The sequence below is a fragment of the Microcaecilia unicolor genome, chromosome 8 (assembly GCF_901765095.1).
Source record: "Microcaecilia unicolor chromosome 8, aMicUni1.1, whole genome shotgun sequence".
NCBI classification, from domain to species: Eukaryota; Metazoa; Chordata; class Amphibia; order Gymnophiona; family Siphonopidae; genus Microcaecilia; species Microcaecilia unicolor.
Window position 1 is genome coordinate 37295549 of NC_044038.1, and position 17917 is coordinate 37313465.

The following is a 17917-nucleotide window of genomic DNA, read 5'->3' on the forward strand; positions in this document are numbered from 1 at the left end:
TAATACACAAGTGGAAAACCGAATATTCTTACAGACCTCCTCCGCACTGTTCAGGTGGCAATTATCTGGAGTGTGGAATATTCAGACCACAATCCCAATAACTATGTGGAGAAAATTAGGCCAGAAAAATTGGTGTCCTACTGTTTTTTTGGATTTCTCTCCAGATAGCAGTTTGAATATCGCCACTACGTTATTCTCTCTAAAGGACACTTTGTTCTTCTTGACAAGATCTCCTAATTATTCATTCTTTTAAGCATATTAGAATTGACATTATTTGTGAAGCCATATTGATCGTGACAGGACCCACATTCTGGAACAATCTTCTATTAGACTTGACACCTCCTTGCACTATTTCAAGGGTGGTCTAAGAACATACTTATATGAGCCTATATTTGGGGAATAGACATGCATTAGTGCAGGAAGCTTGGGATGCCAGGGATTGTTGTATATCTGGGCTCTCTGCTCTCTTACGCCTAACTTTAATTTTCTTTCCTATCCCTCCCCTCTTTCTTTTCCTGCTTTTGTTACATTTGACTAGACAAATTTTATTGTAAACAGGTAGGGCAGTATTGCATTCAGCGCTATATGATAAGATAATAAACCTGAAATCTGTGATAAATACACTTGCACACACGGGTTGGAAGGAACTCCATGAGCCATGCTCTGCATGCTTTCCTCTTTTTTTTGTATGTTTGTTTTATGTGTTTTTATTTATTTTTCAATGTTGCTTATTGGGTGGGGGGGAGGGGGGGGGGTTGTTGTTGAAATTTAAGCTGAATGGTAAAATACCCCAAGACTGATAACACCAAAGCAGTGAGGGTGTGTTTTGACCTAGGTTCCTATAGGGAAACTAGTCTTATAAAATCATCAGTTCTGTCAGTTTGTAACTAAATATGAAACCATTCCCAAGTAATAACTCTTGATCTTTCATCCAATTTAATTTGCACTTTTGCTGCACACAGATTGAACCAGGATCCCTGGGTGCTGTCATTATTAAAATGGACTTGGGGAAAATCCACTGCTTAATTCTAGGATAAGCAGTATAAATTGTATTGTACTTTTTTGGGGATCTTGCCAGGTACTTCTTGTAACCTGGATTGGCCACTGTTGGAAACAGGATGCTGGGCTTGATGGACCTTCGGTCTGTCCCAGTATGGCAGTACTTATGTACGTATGTACCTGTTTTGTTTTGATTAGTTTTCTGTAGAGAACCAGGCTGGTTCAGTTTGGCTCAGTTGAATTCGGTTGAAATCGCAAGGTGTTAGGGATTTGCTGTGAAACCTACCTTTCATTTGTCTGTAGCCTCACCCTTGTGCAAATACCTAATAGGATTGGGAAATAATAATTTTATTTAAAGTCTTATCATTCAGTTCTTTTAAAAACTAATTAGGATAGCGCCCCTTTTGTGGCATACTATATAGCTACCCACTTTGAAGCGACAAGAGGAGGAAAAATTCTAGACCTAGTCCTTAGTGGAGTACATGATCTGGTGCTGGGGCATCTTGATAACTGATCATAATATCAGATTTGATATCTGCTTTGGCGTAAGTACACACCGGAAATCCAATACATTAGCATTTAACTTTCAAAAAGGAGACTGATGAAATGAGAAGAACGGTGAAAAAAAAAGGTATTAAAGCAGCTGCAAAGGTCAGAAATTTACATCAGGCCTGGATGCTGTTCAAAAATACCATCCTGGAAGCCCGGGCCAAATATATTCCGTGTATTAAAAAAAAGAAGGAAGGAAGACCAAACGACAGCTTGCATGGTTAAAAAGTGAGGTGAAGGGAGCTATTTTCTTCAGAAAATGGAAGAAGGATCTGACTGAAAATTATAAGAAACAGCATAAGGAATGTCAAGTTAAATGCAAAGTGCTGATAAGGAGGGCAAAGAGGGACTTTGAAAAAAATATTGCGTTGGAGGCAAAAACACATAGTAACATTTTTTTTAGGTATATTAAAAGCAAGAAGCCGGCAAAAGAATCAGTTGGACCACTAGATAACTGAGGGGTAAAAGGGGCACTCAGGGAAGACAAACCCATAGCATAGAGATTAAATGAATTCTTTGCTTCGGTCCTCACTGAGGAAGATTTGGGATAGATACCAGTGCCAGAAATGATATTCAAAGCTGATGAGGCAGAGAAACTGAATGAAATCTCTGTAAACCTGGAGGATGTAATGGCACAATTTGAAAAATTGAAGAGTAGCAAATCTCCTGGACCGGCTGATATTCATCCTAGAGTACTGATAGAATTGAAAAATGAACTTACTGAACTATTGTTAGTAATATGTAATTTATCAAGCATGGTACCAAAAGATTGGAGGATGGCCAATGTAACTCCGATTTTTTTTAAAAAGGTTGCAGAGGCGATCCGGGAAATTAGAGACTGGTGAGCCTGACATCAGTACCAGGCAAAATGCCAGGCAGAATGATAGAGACTATTATAAAGAACAAAATTACAGAGCATATTCAAAAACATGGATTAATGAGACAAAGCCAACATGGATGTAGTGAAGGAAAATCTTGCCTCAGCAGTTTATTACATTTCTTTGAAGGGGTGAACAAACATAGATAAAGGTGAGCCGGTCGATATTGTGTGTCTGGATTTTCAAAAGGGGTTTGACAAAGTACCTCATAAAAGACTCCAGAGGAAATTGGAGAGTCATGGAATAGGAGGTAGTGTCCTGTTGTGGATTAAAGACTGGTTAAAAGACAGAAAACAGAGAGTAGGGTTAAATGGTCAGTATTCTCAATGGAGAAGGGTAGATAATGTGGTTCCCCAGGGGTCTGTGCTGGGATCGCTGCTTTTTAGCATATTTATAAATGATCTAGAGATGGGAGTAACTACCAGTCCTACTGTCAGTTTGAAATCCCACACTTCCCAATCCAGGATGTGATTTACCTGTGCTGTCAAGTAATATAATGTACAGTTAGATAGCAGAAGACCACCTCCCTCCCCATTCCTATATAAAATAGATTTTACAACCCTTGGGCTTTTTTCCCTCTCCAAACTTAATATCTCTTTGTGGGGAAATCAACTTCCCCTGGACACCTCTACAGGCAAAGCTGGAAGAAGTGCAACTATCTCAGTATCGCATTTATCTTCCACTGCTGTCCTACCATCTACCCTAATCCTCCTTTGTAATGCTGAATATCTTTCCAGAGTTGTATAATGTATCGAATGTGCCTCAATCTGAATGTCCAAATATCTTATTGAGGCCCATTTTCTTCTAATCTACCTTTGTCTAATCCATGTTTACCAGAACCCCATCATTCCCTCAAATGCTTTTAATTCATGCAACAAGACCAGTAACAGCAACAGAGGTAGCGTCATATTCAAAATAACATCAGCAATAAACAAGGCAACCTTGTGTTCTTGTCCCAGTGATTCAGTTTACAATGTGTTTATCACTTAGTTAACTGTTTACATTTCAGTAGTTTAAACAGTTAACTTTTTAGACAGTTTGTATATCCTCATTACCAAAGGTGGAAATTAGGCATCCTGAAATAGTCACACATCTTTTTTTTTTTCAGTTTTTGGCTTAACTTTTCAAAGTTTATGTATTAGAACCTCAGATTGAGACAATCTGTGTGGTATGTAAAACTTTAAAAAATGCGGATCTTCCATTGCAGATTACGTAGACACAGTTCGCTATGGAGTCATCACTGATAAACAAGTTGCAAAGGAGATCTCGCTGACAGACTCGGGGAGTGTCTACCTACATAGAAAACTCAACGCTTCTTTAGTAAGTGCTCGTGAAGACTGCTTGTACATGTCTTGTTAGGAATGTGATATCTCATGTATTGTGCATGTACTTCTGTGGTGCCAATCAGGGACACCATAGCAGAATAATCTTAGGTATATGTGAGGTTTTTGTCATAAGTGCTGTCATGACATAGAATACCACAATAATTACCCATTTAAAGCTAGTACCTTTCTGAGATGTTGCCCTGTAGTACTTCACTGCTGCAGGCAGATTTTTAGACTTTTTTTTTTGGTATGCAGGTAAAGATACATGCCTGCAGTTTTTAATAATGTGAAGATCTGTGTATTTTTAGCCCTTATTTTCTACCGTGGAAAACTGTGCACCAACTTCAGAACTACCGCTTGGAATCTGTGGGGATGGGAAGAATGAATCAAAAGTGAATGAGGACAGGAGAGGATGGGGACAAGATTACATCCCAATGCAGACCTTTACTCAGAAAATTCACACCAACACCTCAACTTAAAAAAAACAAAATAATAATAAAATAATATATATATATATATATAAACAGAGGAGCTTACCTTGTTGTTTAAATAATTTTATTGGTTTTCAAACAAGACAAGTGATAAACAGCAACTATACATTGGAAGTCATAAACCATGTTCAATGCAACTTAGGTAAGATGAGAGAAAAAGAAAAGAAGGGGGATAATAAAAAAAATGAGGGGGGGAGTATATGCACAAACAGTATACAACGAAAGAGAAGCAACAAAGGACCTTAGGCACAGCGTGATACAACTTGAAAATAAGACACAAGTGGGGACCATTTCTTCTCATGTAAGGCAAACTTAAACGACTTTTTTGCAAGATAAGTTTCATATTTGTAAGCTTGAAACAGTAAAGTCCACCATATCATATCAGAGGAGCTTACCTTGATGAAAACTGATGCATGTGTTCCATAGGCGGTCGGTGGCCCAACTGTTTGGGGAGGCTAAAGGGGGTGGGGTTAGGGGTGGGGCCAGGAGTGGAGCTTAAATCCATAATTGTCTGATAACACACAGAAAAAATAAATAAATAAAAATAAAAGTCATAATACCTTTTATTAAATTTAGATAGGTATCATATGTCAAAGAATAAAGCGGTTGCTCAAAGCATATACTAACCACAATCGCTCAACTCCAAAACACTATGCACAACTTTGTGCAAAAACACACTCAGAACCTTACTGTACCATAAATATTACACTGGGCAGAACCTAATACACCAATATACCACCCATACGGAAAATGCAGACCGTCAACAATATGAAACAAGGGATCATAATATCACAATTCTCGTGTAGAGCCACAAAACATCCTAATTCATGTTTAATGTGGGATAAAATGCCATACATAAGTAAATAAATATAAACATTTAATGCTGAGCACCTGATTCTCAAAGTGGACATATTCTAAACACTATAATGAAAATAAAATGATCTTTTCTACCTTTGTTGTCTGGTGACTTTGTTTTTCTGATCATGCTGGCCCAGTTTCTGATTCTGCTGCTATCTGTCCTCTTAACTCCGTTTCCAGGGCTTCCTTTCCATTTATTTGTTTACTTTCCGCCTTTCTTCTTCAATTCTTGTCCTACATCCGTAAGTAAAAGCTGGGTCCTCCGTAGACTTGACTGTCCAGTGGATCCAGCTTCTGCCTATTTTCTTCATCCATGTGCAGTTTTTCTACTCTCTTCCTGTTCCCTCTTCTCATCTCCTTCCTTACTCCTACCTCCCCCTCCATCCATGTCCAGCATTTCTTCTTCTCTCTCCCTTCCCTCTCCTCCATCCATGTAATGCAACCTTCCTCTCCATCTGCCCACACATGTCCAGCAACCCTTCTCTCCTCTGCCCACCCACTTACGCAGCAACCCTCCTCTCCCCTGCCCTCCCCTCCATCCACTCACGTCCAGCAACCCTCCTCTCCCCCTGCCCTCCCCTCCATCCACCCATTTCCAGCAACCCTCCTCTCCCCTGCCCTCCCCTCCATCCTCCCATGTCCAGCAGCCCTCCTCTCCCCCCTGCCCTGAGCCCTCCCTGCCCACCAGCGACTCTTCTCTCCCCTGCCCCCCAGCCATCTGTAGCTTTCGCTCCCCACCCCCCCGGGGTCCTGTCTTTTCAATCCGCTCTCACCCATCCGTGTTCTCCCTCGCTCTGATGCCGTGATTCACATAGAAGCCAGCCTTAATCTGCCTGCATCGGAGCCTCTTCCTCAGACGCGTCCCACCTCTGCGTAAGACAGGAAGTTGTATTACAGGAGGCGGGACGCGTCTGAGGGAGAGGCTCCGACGCAGGCAGATTAAGGCTGGCTTCTATGTGAATCGCGGCGTCGGAGCGAGGGAGAACGCGGATGGGTGAGAGCGGCGGGGGCGGGGGGAGGCAGACACCGGTCATCTGTTTGGGGGAGCGACCGCTCCCCTTGCGCCCCACCTTGGCCAGCAGCCAAGGAAGTCCACGATTCCTCTTATACGGGGCGCCTATGATGTGTTCAGCAATTTTGGCAACAAGGGAGACCACTGATTTATTGGTGAGAATATTCGTCGATTAGTTTTGAGTATTTTGGCAGAGCTAGTTTCATCTGTGTGACTGATAATGCAACTAATATGAAAGCAACATTTCAAGATGAGGTCTGGATAGGTTTTCAGGTCATAATCTCAATCTTACTTTCGTGGGCTCCAGCCATCAAAAACTGATCTGAATGACCTCCCTAGTAAGTTGTGCAAGGAGGTGATTACACTCACTAAGCGAACAAAAGTCAGCTGTTCACAGAAGAAAAGGCTCAAGCAGTGCAAGTCAACTCATGGAACAGTGTTCTATTGACATTGAAATCTGTGGCAGAGTTATATGGAGGAGCTGCGTGCAATTGCCATTGAACCAGGTGCAAACAAGCAGTTCCTCACCAAATTGTGCGCAGTTGATGACTCCTTGCTGGCAGAAGTTATTGTGGCGTTGGAAATGTTTATTTTATTTGTTGATTTATTAACTGCCTTTATGAAGAGATTCACCCAAGGTTTTGCACAGCAGGTACAGTTTAACATAACATTTGCAATTTTGTTAAAGGCATAACAATAGTAAAATGACCAAATATAAATAGAATATTTATTCATTTATTTATTGCATTTGTATCCCACATTTTCCCACCTCTTTACAGGCTCAATGTGGCTTACAATACATCATAATAAACATAGTAGATGACGGCAGAAAAAGACCTGCACGGTCCATCCAGTCTGCCCAAGAAGATAAATTCATATGTGCTACTTTTTTATTTGTACTGTCCTCTTCAGTGCACAGACCCTATAAGTCTGCCCAGCACTATCCCCACCGCCCAACCACCAGCCCCGGCACAGACCGTATAAGTCTGCCCAGCACTAGTCCCGCCTCCCAACCACCAGCGGTGGAAGTATATAAGAGAACATACATTTAGTATTACATAGGATCTTGGTTAACATGATAATGAATGAAACATGATAGTAGTGTGACAAGCAAATATTATAAGACAGTTCTGGATATATTTGTAGGAGTTCACATTTGTTGATCTTTGTGGTATGCCTTGTTAAAGAGATGGGTCTTCAGTAGTTTACGGAAGTTAGTTAATTCATAGATAGTTTTCAGGCTGCGCGGCAACGCGTTCCAGAATTGTGTGCTCAAGTAGGAAAAGGTTGACACATGCGTTAGTTTGTATTGTAGCCCTTTACAGTTGGGGAACTGAAGATTGAGGAATGTGCGGGATGATTTTTTAGCATTCCTGGATGGTAAGTCTATCAGATCTGACATGTAGGCTGGGGCATCTCCGTAAATGATTTTGTGAACTAGGGTACATATTTTGAATGTAATGCATTCTTTAAGTGGGAGCCAGTGTAGTTTTTCTCGTAGGGGTTTCGCACTTTCATATTTTGTTTTACCGAATATGAGTCTGGCTGCTGTGTTCTGAGCTGTTTGAATTTTCTTGATTATTTGCTCTTTGCAGCCAGCGTAGAGTGCGTTGCAGTAGTCTAGATGTCTGAGTACCATTGATTGTACCAGATTGCGGAAGACGGTCCTTGGGAAGAAAGGTCTTACTCTTTTTAGTTTCCACATTGAGTGCAACATCTTCTTGGTTGTGTTTTTCGCATGACTCTCAAGAGTTAGGTGTCGATCGATGGTAACTCCAAGAATTTTTAGGGTATCTGAAATTGGAAGGTTCAGTTTTGGTATGTTAATGGTGGTGAATATGTTCGTGTTATGTTGAGAGGTGAGGATTAGGCATTGGGTTTTCTCTGCATTGAGTTTCAGTTGAAATGCATCTGCCCACGAGTTTACTAAGCCGTTCTAGCGCCGACACAGCCCATCCACAACCGGCCAAAAATCTCACAAGAGCACTAACTCCATCACATGACCCGCTGTAAGGCCAGAGACATCAAAAGGTAATGTTGGCATACACATGTGCATCACATCACCTGTGAAAGTGATTTCTTAGGAAGCGCCAGTGCACTACCAGCTGACTGGAAGACTGCAACAATGATCTCCAAGCACAAGACTCTAACCTCAGCAGGCAAGGCCCTTGGACATTACTTCCAGTTTGCAGATTGGATCCCATGTAGAGAGTTGCTGAATGAGGAGGAGGAGAGAGAAATGTGAGAGACTGACAGAGGGAGCAAAATAGGAAGGGAAAACAAGCAGAAGTTTTAAAGTGGGGAAAAACAGCTCTCTGTCATTCTCCTCAGGCTCCCCCTTCTTTCCTCTCAGGAGTCCCAGTCTGAGGTTAAGGGTCAGAACAGGGCACTTCAATGAACCTGTCATCACTGGTGAGGGGTGATGGGGGGGGGGGGGGGGGGATGGTTGCCAGAAATCCTAGTGCAAGCCATGCAAACATAGCATATACCAGTGGTTCCCAAACCTGGTCTTGGAGGCACCCCAGTCAGTCAGGTTTTCAGGATATCCACAATAAATATTCATTGTGGATATCCTGAAAACCTTGACTAGTGGGGTGCTTCCAGGATCAGGTTTGGGAACCATTTGCATATATAATATAGAGAGATGGGATCTATGGGACCCCCTTTATTAAGCATATTTTGCATAGATACAAAATGAGAGAAAACCTTTAGTAAATTGAGGAAGACTTCCATCAGTTGGCAGAGGTTTTCAGTCATCACACAGTATGTCTGATTGAGCTTTGGGCACGAGTGATAACTGTTTGTTTAGAAGGTGTGCTAAAACCTCGTTTGCACAAACATTCAGTATCACAGTATAAAAGATATTTTTGTGTATGTTGATCAGTATTAGACTTCACAATGTTTTTTTATTTATTTAGTCTATTTTTGTATGTTGTTGTTTCTGATTACTGTGACCTACTTAGGACTATAGTTAATAGTTGGACTATAAATACTTTAAAATAAACAAACAAAAGAAAATGACAGCAGTTAAAAACCATACGGCTTAGCCAGTCTGCCCATCCATATCATCTGCTCAGCTCTGTAATGCCTTGCTCTCCCTCAGAAATCCTCTGTTTGTCTCAAGCTTTCTTTAATTCAGATGCTGTCGTCAGTGCCAGTTCTATGAATGCTGTGGATCCTTGAGCACCTCGAATATTTAGCAGATTTTATTTATTTTATTTGTTGCATTTGTATCCCACATTTCCCCACCTATTTGCAGGCTCAATGTGGCTTACAATGCTCCGTTATGGCATTCGCCATTCCAGAGTAGAAGATAACAATTGGTGTTGCAATAGAGATCATGGATGACATAATAGAATTAAGCAAGCAGATATAGGAAGAAAACAGTTCAGAATATAAGGTAAAGTGATGATGTGTTACATTTACAGTTCTTGATCGTTGTGGTATGTCTTGTTGAAGAGATAGGTCTTCAGAGATTTACGAAAGTTGATTAGTTCGTAAATTGTTTTTAGGTTAAGTGGTAATGCATTCCACAACTGCGTACACATGTAGGAAAAGTTGGACGCATGTGTTAAGTCTGTATTTTAGACATTTACAGCTAGGGAAGTGAAGATTAAGGAATGTGCGGGATGATCTTTTAGCGTTCCTGGGTGGCAAGTCAACCAGGTCTAGCATGTAGGTCGGAGCATCTCCGTCAATGATTTTATGAACTAGAGTGCATACCTTGAAAGCGATACATTCTTTAAGTGGAAGCCAGTGTAACTTTTCTCTTAGGGGTTTTTGCACTTTCGTATTTTGTTTTTCCAAATATGAATCTGGCTGCAGTGTTCTGGGCTGTTTGAAGTTTCTTGATAATTTGTTCTTTACAACCAGCGTAAAGTGTATTGCAATTATCTAGGTGACTTAGCACCATTGACTGTACCAGATTGCGAAAGATGATCCTTGGGAAGAAAGGTCTTACTCTTTGAAGTTTCCACACTCACTGTGTAATCTGTGTAGAATTTAGCACCCCCAGTCATTTCTGTAAAGAGCTATTTCCCTAGAATGAGTCTACCCACATCCTTTGAAGGTATTTAAATGTCTCTATTCTTGTCTTTCCCTCCCTTAGAGTGTATTTGGTGACCTGTTGTACATTTTTGATTCTGATGGTGCCATGAGCAGCTCTATTAAAACTTGAAGATAATCCCTCTAGCTCCAGAATTTACTTTGTCAGGTATTTTCTTTTGTGTGATAGATAGTTTGGAGATGAGGAGGACACATGCTCATGTACAGATGACGAATTTTGAGACCTTTATTTGTTAGTTTATGGTTTTGCAATGTTATATTTAACTTTCGTATCTTGTTTTAGTTTTTAATGTGTATCTATACTTTTTCCTTTGCTTTCTAATCTTTGTTTTTTAACATTATACATTACTATATCATTTATTATTTTTTTAAAGTTCTGTTTATGTGCAGTGATTTGTTTTTTTCCTGAAAGGCGTTTATCAAGTACGTTAAAATAAAGTAAACTAAAACCTTTAGTTCAAGACCTTTTCTTTTACATTTTCTTATGTTTTTTTTTTTTTCTTTTGTCCTCCTAAGGTCTATCCACATAAGATTCTCAATTACACAGCTCAGAATATCTGTAATTGGGCCTTCGAAAACCGAGAAACTCTCTTACATTGGCTGAGGCCTCATGGAGGCAAAAGTCTTCTTCTGAACAATGAACTAAAGAAAGGGCCGGCACTCATCCTCTTCATTCCTTTTAACCCCTTGTCAGAAGATTATCCTCTCTTAGATGAGGTGAGTGATAACTTTCCAAACTCTTGCTACCTTTCACGTTTTTCTCTGTTTACATACTTTAATGCATCTTTGGTTTGTCCTTCTTCGCTACAGTACTATAGCTCACAGGTCTCTGACAATTATATGCCGGCATTGAATTATATCTCTGTTATTTGAATTTTAGTGCTGTTAAATGTGTATATTTTTGATGCTGTTTCATGGTAGTCCTATTATTAGGTTTCAATTTGCAGTTTTCAAGTTTACCTCATTTATTGTATTTGTTTATATTCAGTCATTTTTACTATTTTTATGCTGTTAACAAAACTGTAAGTTTTATGTTAAACTGTACCTGCTGTACACCGCATTGGGTGAATCTCTTCATAAAGGCGATTAGTAAATCCTAAGAAATAAATATGGGTAAAGTGCGTTTGATTTCATGTTGTTCCATTGATATGTGCCATACTGTCATGGACAAGTGCACTATGGGGAATAGTTTATAAATGCTTGAATGGGTGAGAAATACTCTCATACTTTTCATTCTATGGGCTTTGTTAGATTCTGAAAGTAAAAGTGCTCCCCTACACACACCTACTAGATGTGTGAATTCTTTTTCTGAGTGTATATATATATATATATATATATATATATATATACTTCTACTACTTACTACTACTACTTAACACTTCTAAAGCGCTACTAGGGTTACGCAGCGCTGTACAGTTTAACAAAGAAGGACAGTCCCTGCTCAAAGGAGCTTACAATCTAATGGACAAAATGTGCAGTCAATCAAATTGGGGCAGTCTAGATTTCCTGAATAGAGGTATAATGGTTAGGTGCCGAAGGCGACATTGAAGGAGGTGGGCTTTGAGCAAGGATTTGAAGATGGGCAGGGAGGGGGCTTGGCGTATGGGCTCAGGAAGTTTATTCCAAGCATAGGGAGAGGCAAGGCAGAAAGGGCGGAGCCTGGAATTGGCGGTGGTGGAGAAGGGTACAGAGAGGAGGGATTTGTCCTATGAGCGGAGGTTTCAGGTATAAAAACTCAAATCATATGTGTAATTCCAAGCCCCACCCCCAGGAATCCCCACCCCACCCAGTGGGTGAATGTACACACAAAATAGTCCGACACACATCTTTCTGCTCAAATTTCAAGGCAGGTGGTTCTGTGAAAGACCATTCCAGCAGGTAATGCACTTCTTTACCCATGGGAGTGGCTTTGAAGATTGTTCGCTAATGTAATTAGGTTAGCCACTAAACCATCATTATTTATTACTGATGTTGAGAACAATGGCAAATTGATGTAAGAAATGTTACTGTGACTGATAGATACAGTATTTTATTAAACATGGATTCAGCTTGTTGAACCCCAATTTAAACCAAATGCTTCCCTGTGGCATTTCGTACTGATTATTGCAGTTAGTAACTTCACACTGTTTCATGGTAATTTAGCATCTGCAACTTGAAGTAGCATATGATGACTAATCAGCGGTACTTGCTTGATATTTATCCATTTTACTTCTCACACTTAGCTCTTCTTACCACATACATACTTTCTAGTGACACCTGTACCCTTTACAAACTGATTGAGTACTATACAGTGAGAGACTGCCTTAGTGCAAGACCCTTGGGGAGGCACATTAATTAGTTCTGCAAGGTGCCTCACTCTGAACTAAATAACTGGGGTCCTTCATTTATAACAAGATCCCCCCTCAACCCCAACCAGATCTGGCTTATTAGTACTAAATGAAAAATATAGACATGTAGGCATCTCAGAAACCTTATGGAAAGAGGACAACCAGTGGGTCTTTGTGAATCAAGGTATTAAATTATACCAAAATAAGAATGGGTCAGCTTGGTGGAAAGATGTACTAATGTTAAGTCTGGCTTATAGGATAAACGTCCTGCAGGAAACAAAATGCAGTGTGGAATCTTTATAGACAGAAATTCATTATGTGTGGGGGAAGTGTATAGTGGTGAGGGGGATATGACCATCCACTTGGACAGGATGGGGAGACCGTGAAATGCTAAGAAAAATTAAGAAGGCTGACAAATATAGTAGCACGATAATAATGGAAGATTGCAGTTATCCCAATATTGATTGGTAAATGTCTCATTGGAGCATGCTACGGAGGTAAAGTTTCTAGATGCAATAAATGACTGTTTTATGGAACAGCTTGTTCTGGAGTCAGTAACAGAGAGAACTGGAATTTCGTACTGGAATTATCTGAAATGAGGTATATGAGTTTCTGAGATCTCAAAAGTCTTTGCTTCTGATCAGATTAATTCAGAAGACAGTAGCTCTGGCAAGCTCACATAATACCTTTGCATGGAGATATATTGTCTGCCAAAGCAGATACTTGTCTTTGAAAGCTCATTCCTTAATAAATTGTTCAGTCTATAAGGTGCCATCAGCCTCTATTACTTATACTACAGCACCATCTTTGGATAATGTTCTTATTTATGCAATGAAAAGCATCACAACCTACAAGGAAGCTAAATAATACATCCACATAGAGAGCTGCTTTCTTTCCTATGCTCATTTCTCATCCCCTCACTGAGAAAGTCACAGATCTCCACAAAAATAGGTATTCTTCAATATGTTAATCTTTGCTCTACTGCTTCTTGGAATAATGGAAGAATTGTGCAAACATGATGACATCTCTGAGCATCCAATATAACATAGGTCAGTCATCCCATTGTGATGCACCTCTGGAAAGGAAGAAAAGAGCCTTGGTGTGGGTAGACTGTATGGGCCTTGCGTTCATGATATGGCACCGTATTTTATGCTAAATTAATGTATTTATTTGTATAAAATGGTAATAAATATTTATTTTATTTGTTGCATTTGTACCCCACATTTTCCCACCTATTTGCAGGATCAATGTGGCTTACACAGTACCGTAAAGGCGTTTGCCAAATCCGGTAGAGAGAACAGATATAAGGTTATGTTGTGTTCGAATAAGGTAGATGTATTCCAAGCTCCATTAGGGTCGAAAGGAGGAAGGTTGTATGTTGTCCAGTACAGTCTTTGGTTTAGTTATGTGGCCGGATGTGGGGATTTACGTTGGATCTGTAGTGTAGGCCGTTTTGAAGAGGTTGGTTTTTAGTGATCTTCTGAAGTTTAGGTGGTCATGGATTGTTTTCACGGCTTGAAAACAATTGAGTAGACCCAGTTTTTGCCACTATGGATTCAAAAGAGCTAAGGAGAGCCAGCATATCTTCCCACATAGGGCCACAACACTAACCAGTGTGTTCAATGATATCCATAACTACAAATATGTCCCTCTTGAACGACCCCCCTAGGTAAACTTATGCCAGCAGTCTCTTTCTCCCTCCCCCTCCCACCAGGTCCATCATCTCTTCTTTCTCTCTCCCACCCCCCACCATATGCAGCATGTTCCTCTTTCTCCTTGGCTTTCCCACTGGGCACCCCGTCAACTCCAACTTGACTTCATGACTCCACACCCACCTCTAAAGGCAAGAGCAATGCCATCTTTCAAAATGGTGATATCTGACCCCTAGCCATACGTTCTGATGCATCACAATCAGGTGATGTGAAGAAGTAGTCAGGCAGGGGCAGGGGAGTATTGCACAGTAATAAAAGTTTCTGTTAAGCTAGCCAGGAGATAAGTAAAATCAGCTGAGTGGCACATTCATTCAAAATGTCCTGGGGAGAACACTGGTCTACCAAATAAGACAAAGCTCCAGCCTTGAGAGGTGGAGGAGTGCCTAGAGGTCCCTGGAAACCACCACTGGCTTGTGGGCCTTGCAGTGAGACAGTCTGTTTCCTAATCAGTTCCCTGGATGTTTGAGCTCAAATCATATTTGTTGTAGTAAACATGAAAGCAGGTCCCTTTTACTTGGTATCTGCCCTGCCTGTCACTGACAGAGATCCAAGATTGTGAATTTAGGATTTCCACCTAAACCTGATTATCCTGGTATTGAAATCGTTGTAGTGAACAACTGCTCAGTGTTCCAACCCTCCTATAGGTCCTCAACTTCTCCTAGGTGTGTACTAGTAGAACACAAAAGTGTGGAGTGGGATTTGAGAGAGGTGGTAAATCGATAACAAGTGAGAAACATTATTTGGGGAAATCAGCCACAGCAGTTCTCATAGAAAGCAGGCTTGTTGTGGAAAGCCAGTCTGATACAAGAGAGATTCACAGAAGGGCACAGTGCCCCCGGAGGTGTTAGCAATCATATCATTGACACAGGAGAAGAAAAGACAGTGTCCACAGCATAACAGTATCAGGGTTCTTATTATTAGGATCATGGAATCTTTTACACACTGTACCTAATTGAAAAGCAACTTGGCTGATAAAGTGTGTTGCTCATTTATGCGGCACTGGAGTGATTTTAAATGGAGGCCGTAACTAAGGGACTATTATGTAACTTGTTTACTGGAAAAGAGCTTGGTTCCTTCAGTCAGCTGAGTTGCATTCAGCTGTAGAAGGATTTGCCTGTGAGACATTCACGCTGCATGAAGCAGTCGGTTTATTGCATAGCAGTTCAAACAGCTTTGTGTTTCAGTGTTGGAGTGGGCTTAAGTAGAATTTATTTATGGAAATGCTTTTATCTAGTTCTGTTCACAGTAATTGATCACGTTTTCTCCAGCAATGTTGCCTGACATGCAGCATCAGATTTATCCAGCCTTTGCATCGGATTTTAGTGTACTCGCAGTCAAGAAAATGTCAGAACTTAGTTTTATGCTAGCCCAGTATACCAGGCTGTGCTTGTACTGACCTTGCCATCTATGAGGGCTTCTACTTGAATAATTTCTGGTGATTTGAGCTCCTGAGTGGTAGGAGTGTTCTGTAGTTCTATTGTCGAGTCGTAGTGCAGCCCAAGGGGACCTGGTAAGATCTTTAGTGGTGATAAATGGTCCACAAGTTACAACAATCATGTTAAGATGCCAGTGTTGCCTCAGGTAGAAATTCAGGTGTCTGCTGTGCTTTTCAAATTATCAGCTTCATCCCCTTGCTTAATGTAACACAAGTAGCAACAGTTTTTTAACATTCATACTGTAGTGTTATCCAAAGCACTGACCAGTTAAATTAACAAGAGATGTCCCTGAGCAGAGTGGGGCATGGAAGTATCTTCACCTAATTAGGGGACAGTTCAGCAATCCATACTAAGTCTATGTCATTGTGTAGCCATGGACTCAGTGGCTTGTTCCTTTCTATAATTGCTATGGTACAACAATTGTACTTTTTGTTTTGGACTTATTGACTGACATCCTTGCATAAGCTGATATCCTTGCATTTCCAACCAGACCAAATTGTTTGTGACTCCAGAGGCAGGCGCCGAAACGCAGGACTGCGTCAAGTCCATTGAATCTTACAGATTCACTGTCGATAAGAAAGACTTTTTAGCTTTGCTGTACATTTGTACATTGTTTTGCTTTTAATAAATAAGTTACCCTTGTATTGGAATTTGATTGGTCGTCCCCTAATTTTTCTTTTTTTCTTCGTTGTTGGTTTGCTTGGGGGTTCCTCCTTTTTTTCTATATAATTGTTTAGCCATGGCCAGATGGGACGTAAACATTTCGATTTTTGTGAAGTGGCCAGGGATCTGTAGAGAGGAATTTGATGAAATCCCATCCAAGAGATGCCAGTCTGCAGAATAGCATCATGTAGCTGGAACGTCCTACTGAATAACTTGTACCAACTTCTGAAGTATTTGAAGTTTATCAAATGTATCTCATAGACACAGAATATGAGAGAGAATTTGTAACTCAGGCCCTGGTGTTTCCCGGAAGTTTCCCATCCAGATATTAGCCAGCTCCAACCTTGTTTAATTTCTGGCATCTCACATCATCAAAGAGTCAAAGTGGGTGTGGCTCCATTTATGCAGATATGTCAAGGAGCTGCCACTGTTCATCCTCATAGAGGAGGGGTGAGCAACGTTTATACATAGAAGGCCACAAGAATGTCAGTACAGTCCCTACTGGGCCGCAACATTACATAATGTTGGAATCACAAATGCACAGAGCTCCATAGACCTTCTGTGATAAATAAGTAAAACTTTAACTCAGAACAATGGAAACAAACTGCTAGAGTGGCTGTTCAGAAAACATTTGCAAAATACATTATTTAAAATCATCAAAGTGCGCCCAAATCTCCAGGGTGGGAAGCAGAAAGTTGAGGATCTGATCTTGCACCGAACTGGGCTATTTGAAGTCATTCAGCTTAGATAAACCTTTCATGATTCCTCAGTGGAGGTAGGGGGGGGCAGGCACAAATATTCCGTGAAAGATCAGAGTGAGAAACGGAGCTTTCCACGGGTATTTTTGCCTTCTGGATAGGCTAGGTTCTGGGAATGCTGAGTTGCAGGTTGCCCACTCCTGTCAGAGAGAGACCAAACATGATGACGAGCTGCTGAGTTCTCTGCTATTGAAAACATTAAGGGCACCATTTAGTGGGTGGGCAACATATAAATATATCCTTATACAGATATCTTAGTGTATTTTCAGCAACTTTATGTGTACAAATTAGCCCACTGAATTTTCTGTTCTAACCATACGCAGGTAAGTTATCCACATGAAGTTATTTATGCTGTCCATTAACATGGATACATTGATTTGGATAGTGGCTGAATATTGCTGCTCTCTGGATAAATTCAGACTCTACTTCTCCAAGTTAAATAAAGTTAGATAAATTTTCTCTATATTGGTTTACATGGGCAAAATTTAACCATATAGGACTAGATTCTATATTTCACGCATAAAAATCATCACCTAAATGAAATACGCCTAGGCGTATTCTATAAAGTACACCTAAATTTAAGCCTACTTTATAGAATAAGCCTAAATTTCCACACTGTTTATAGAATACACTATAAACATCTATCCACGTGACTAAATTTAGTTGCGGGCAGTTACGCCAAGTAAAACTTGGTATAAATGCCGATGCCTAAATTATGTGCAGACCAGGTGTATTCTATAACAACGCACGTAGATTTTAGAAACACCCCTTCCACACCCCCTTTCAGCTATGCAACTTAGAATTTATGTGCATCAAGTTGTAAAATAGGCTTAGACAGTTCTGT

At 40.5% G+C, this 17917-nt stretch overlaps 1 protein-coding gene across 3 annotated transcripts in view; it reads left to right on the forward strand.

Moving 5' to 3' along the window:
* Positions 1-17917, forward strand: part of TXNDC11 (thioredoxin domain containing 11) — a 148068-nt gene that overhangs the window by 103683 nt on the left and 26468 nt on the right. For all 3 annotated transcript variants that reach the window (XM_030211582.1, XM_030211583.1, XM_030211584.1), the window contains 2 exons: positions 3634-3746; positions 10694-10894. In XM_030211582.1, the coding sequence (XP_030067442.1) occupies positions 3634-3746; positions 10694-10894 (314 nt within the window). The remainder of the gene's footprint in view (positions 1-3633; positions 3747-10693; positions 10895-17917) is intronic.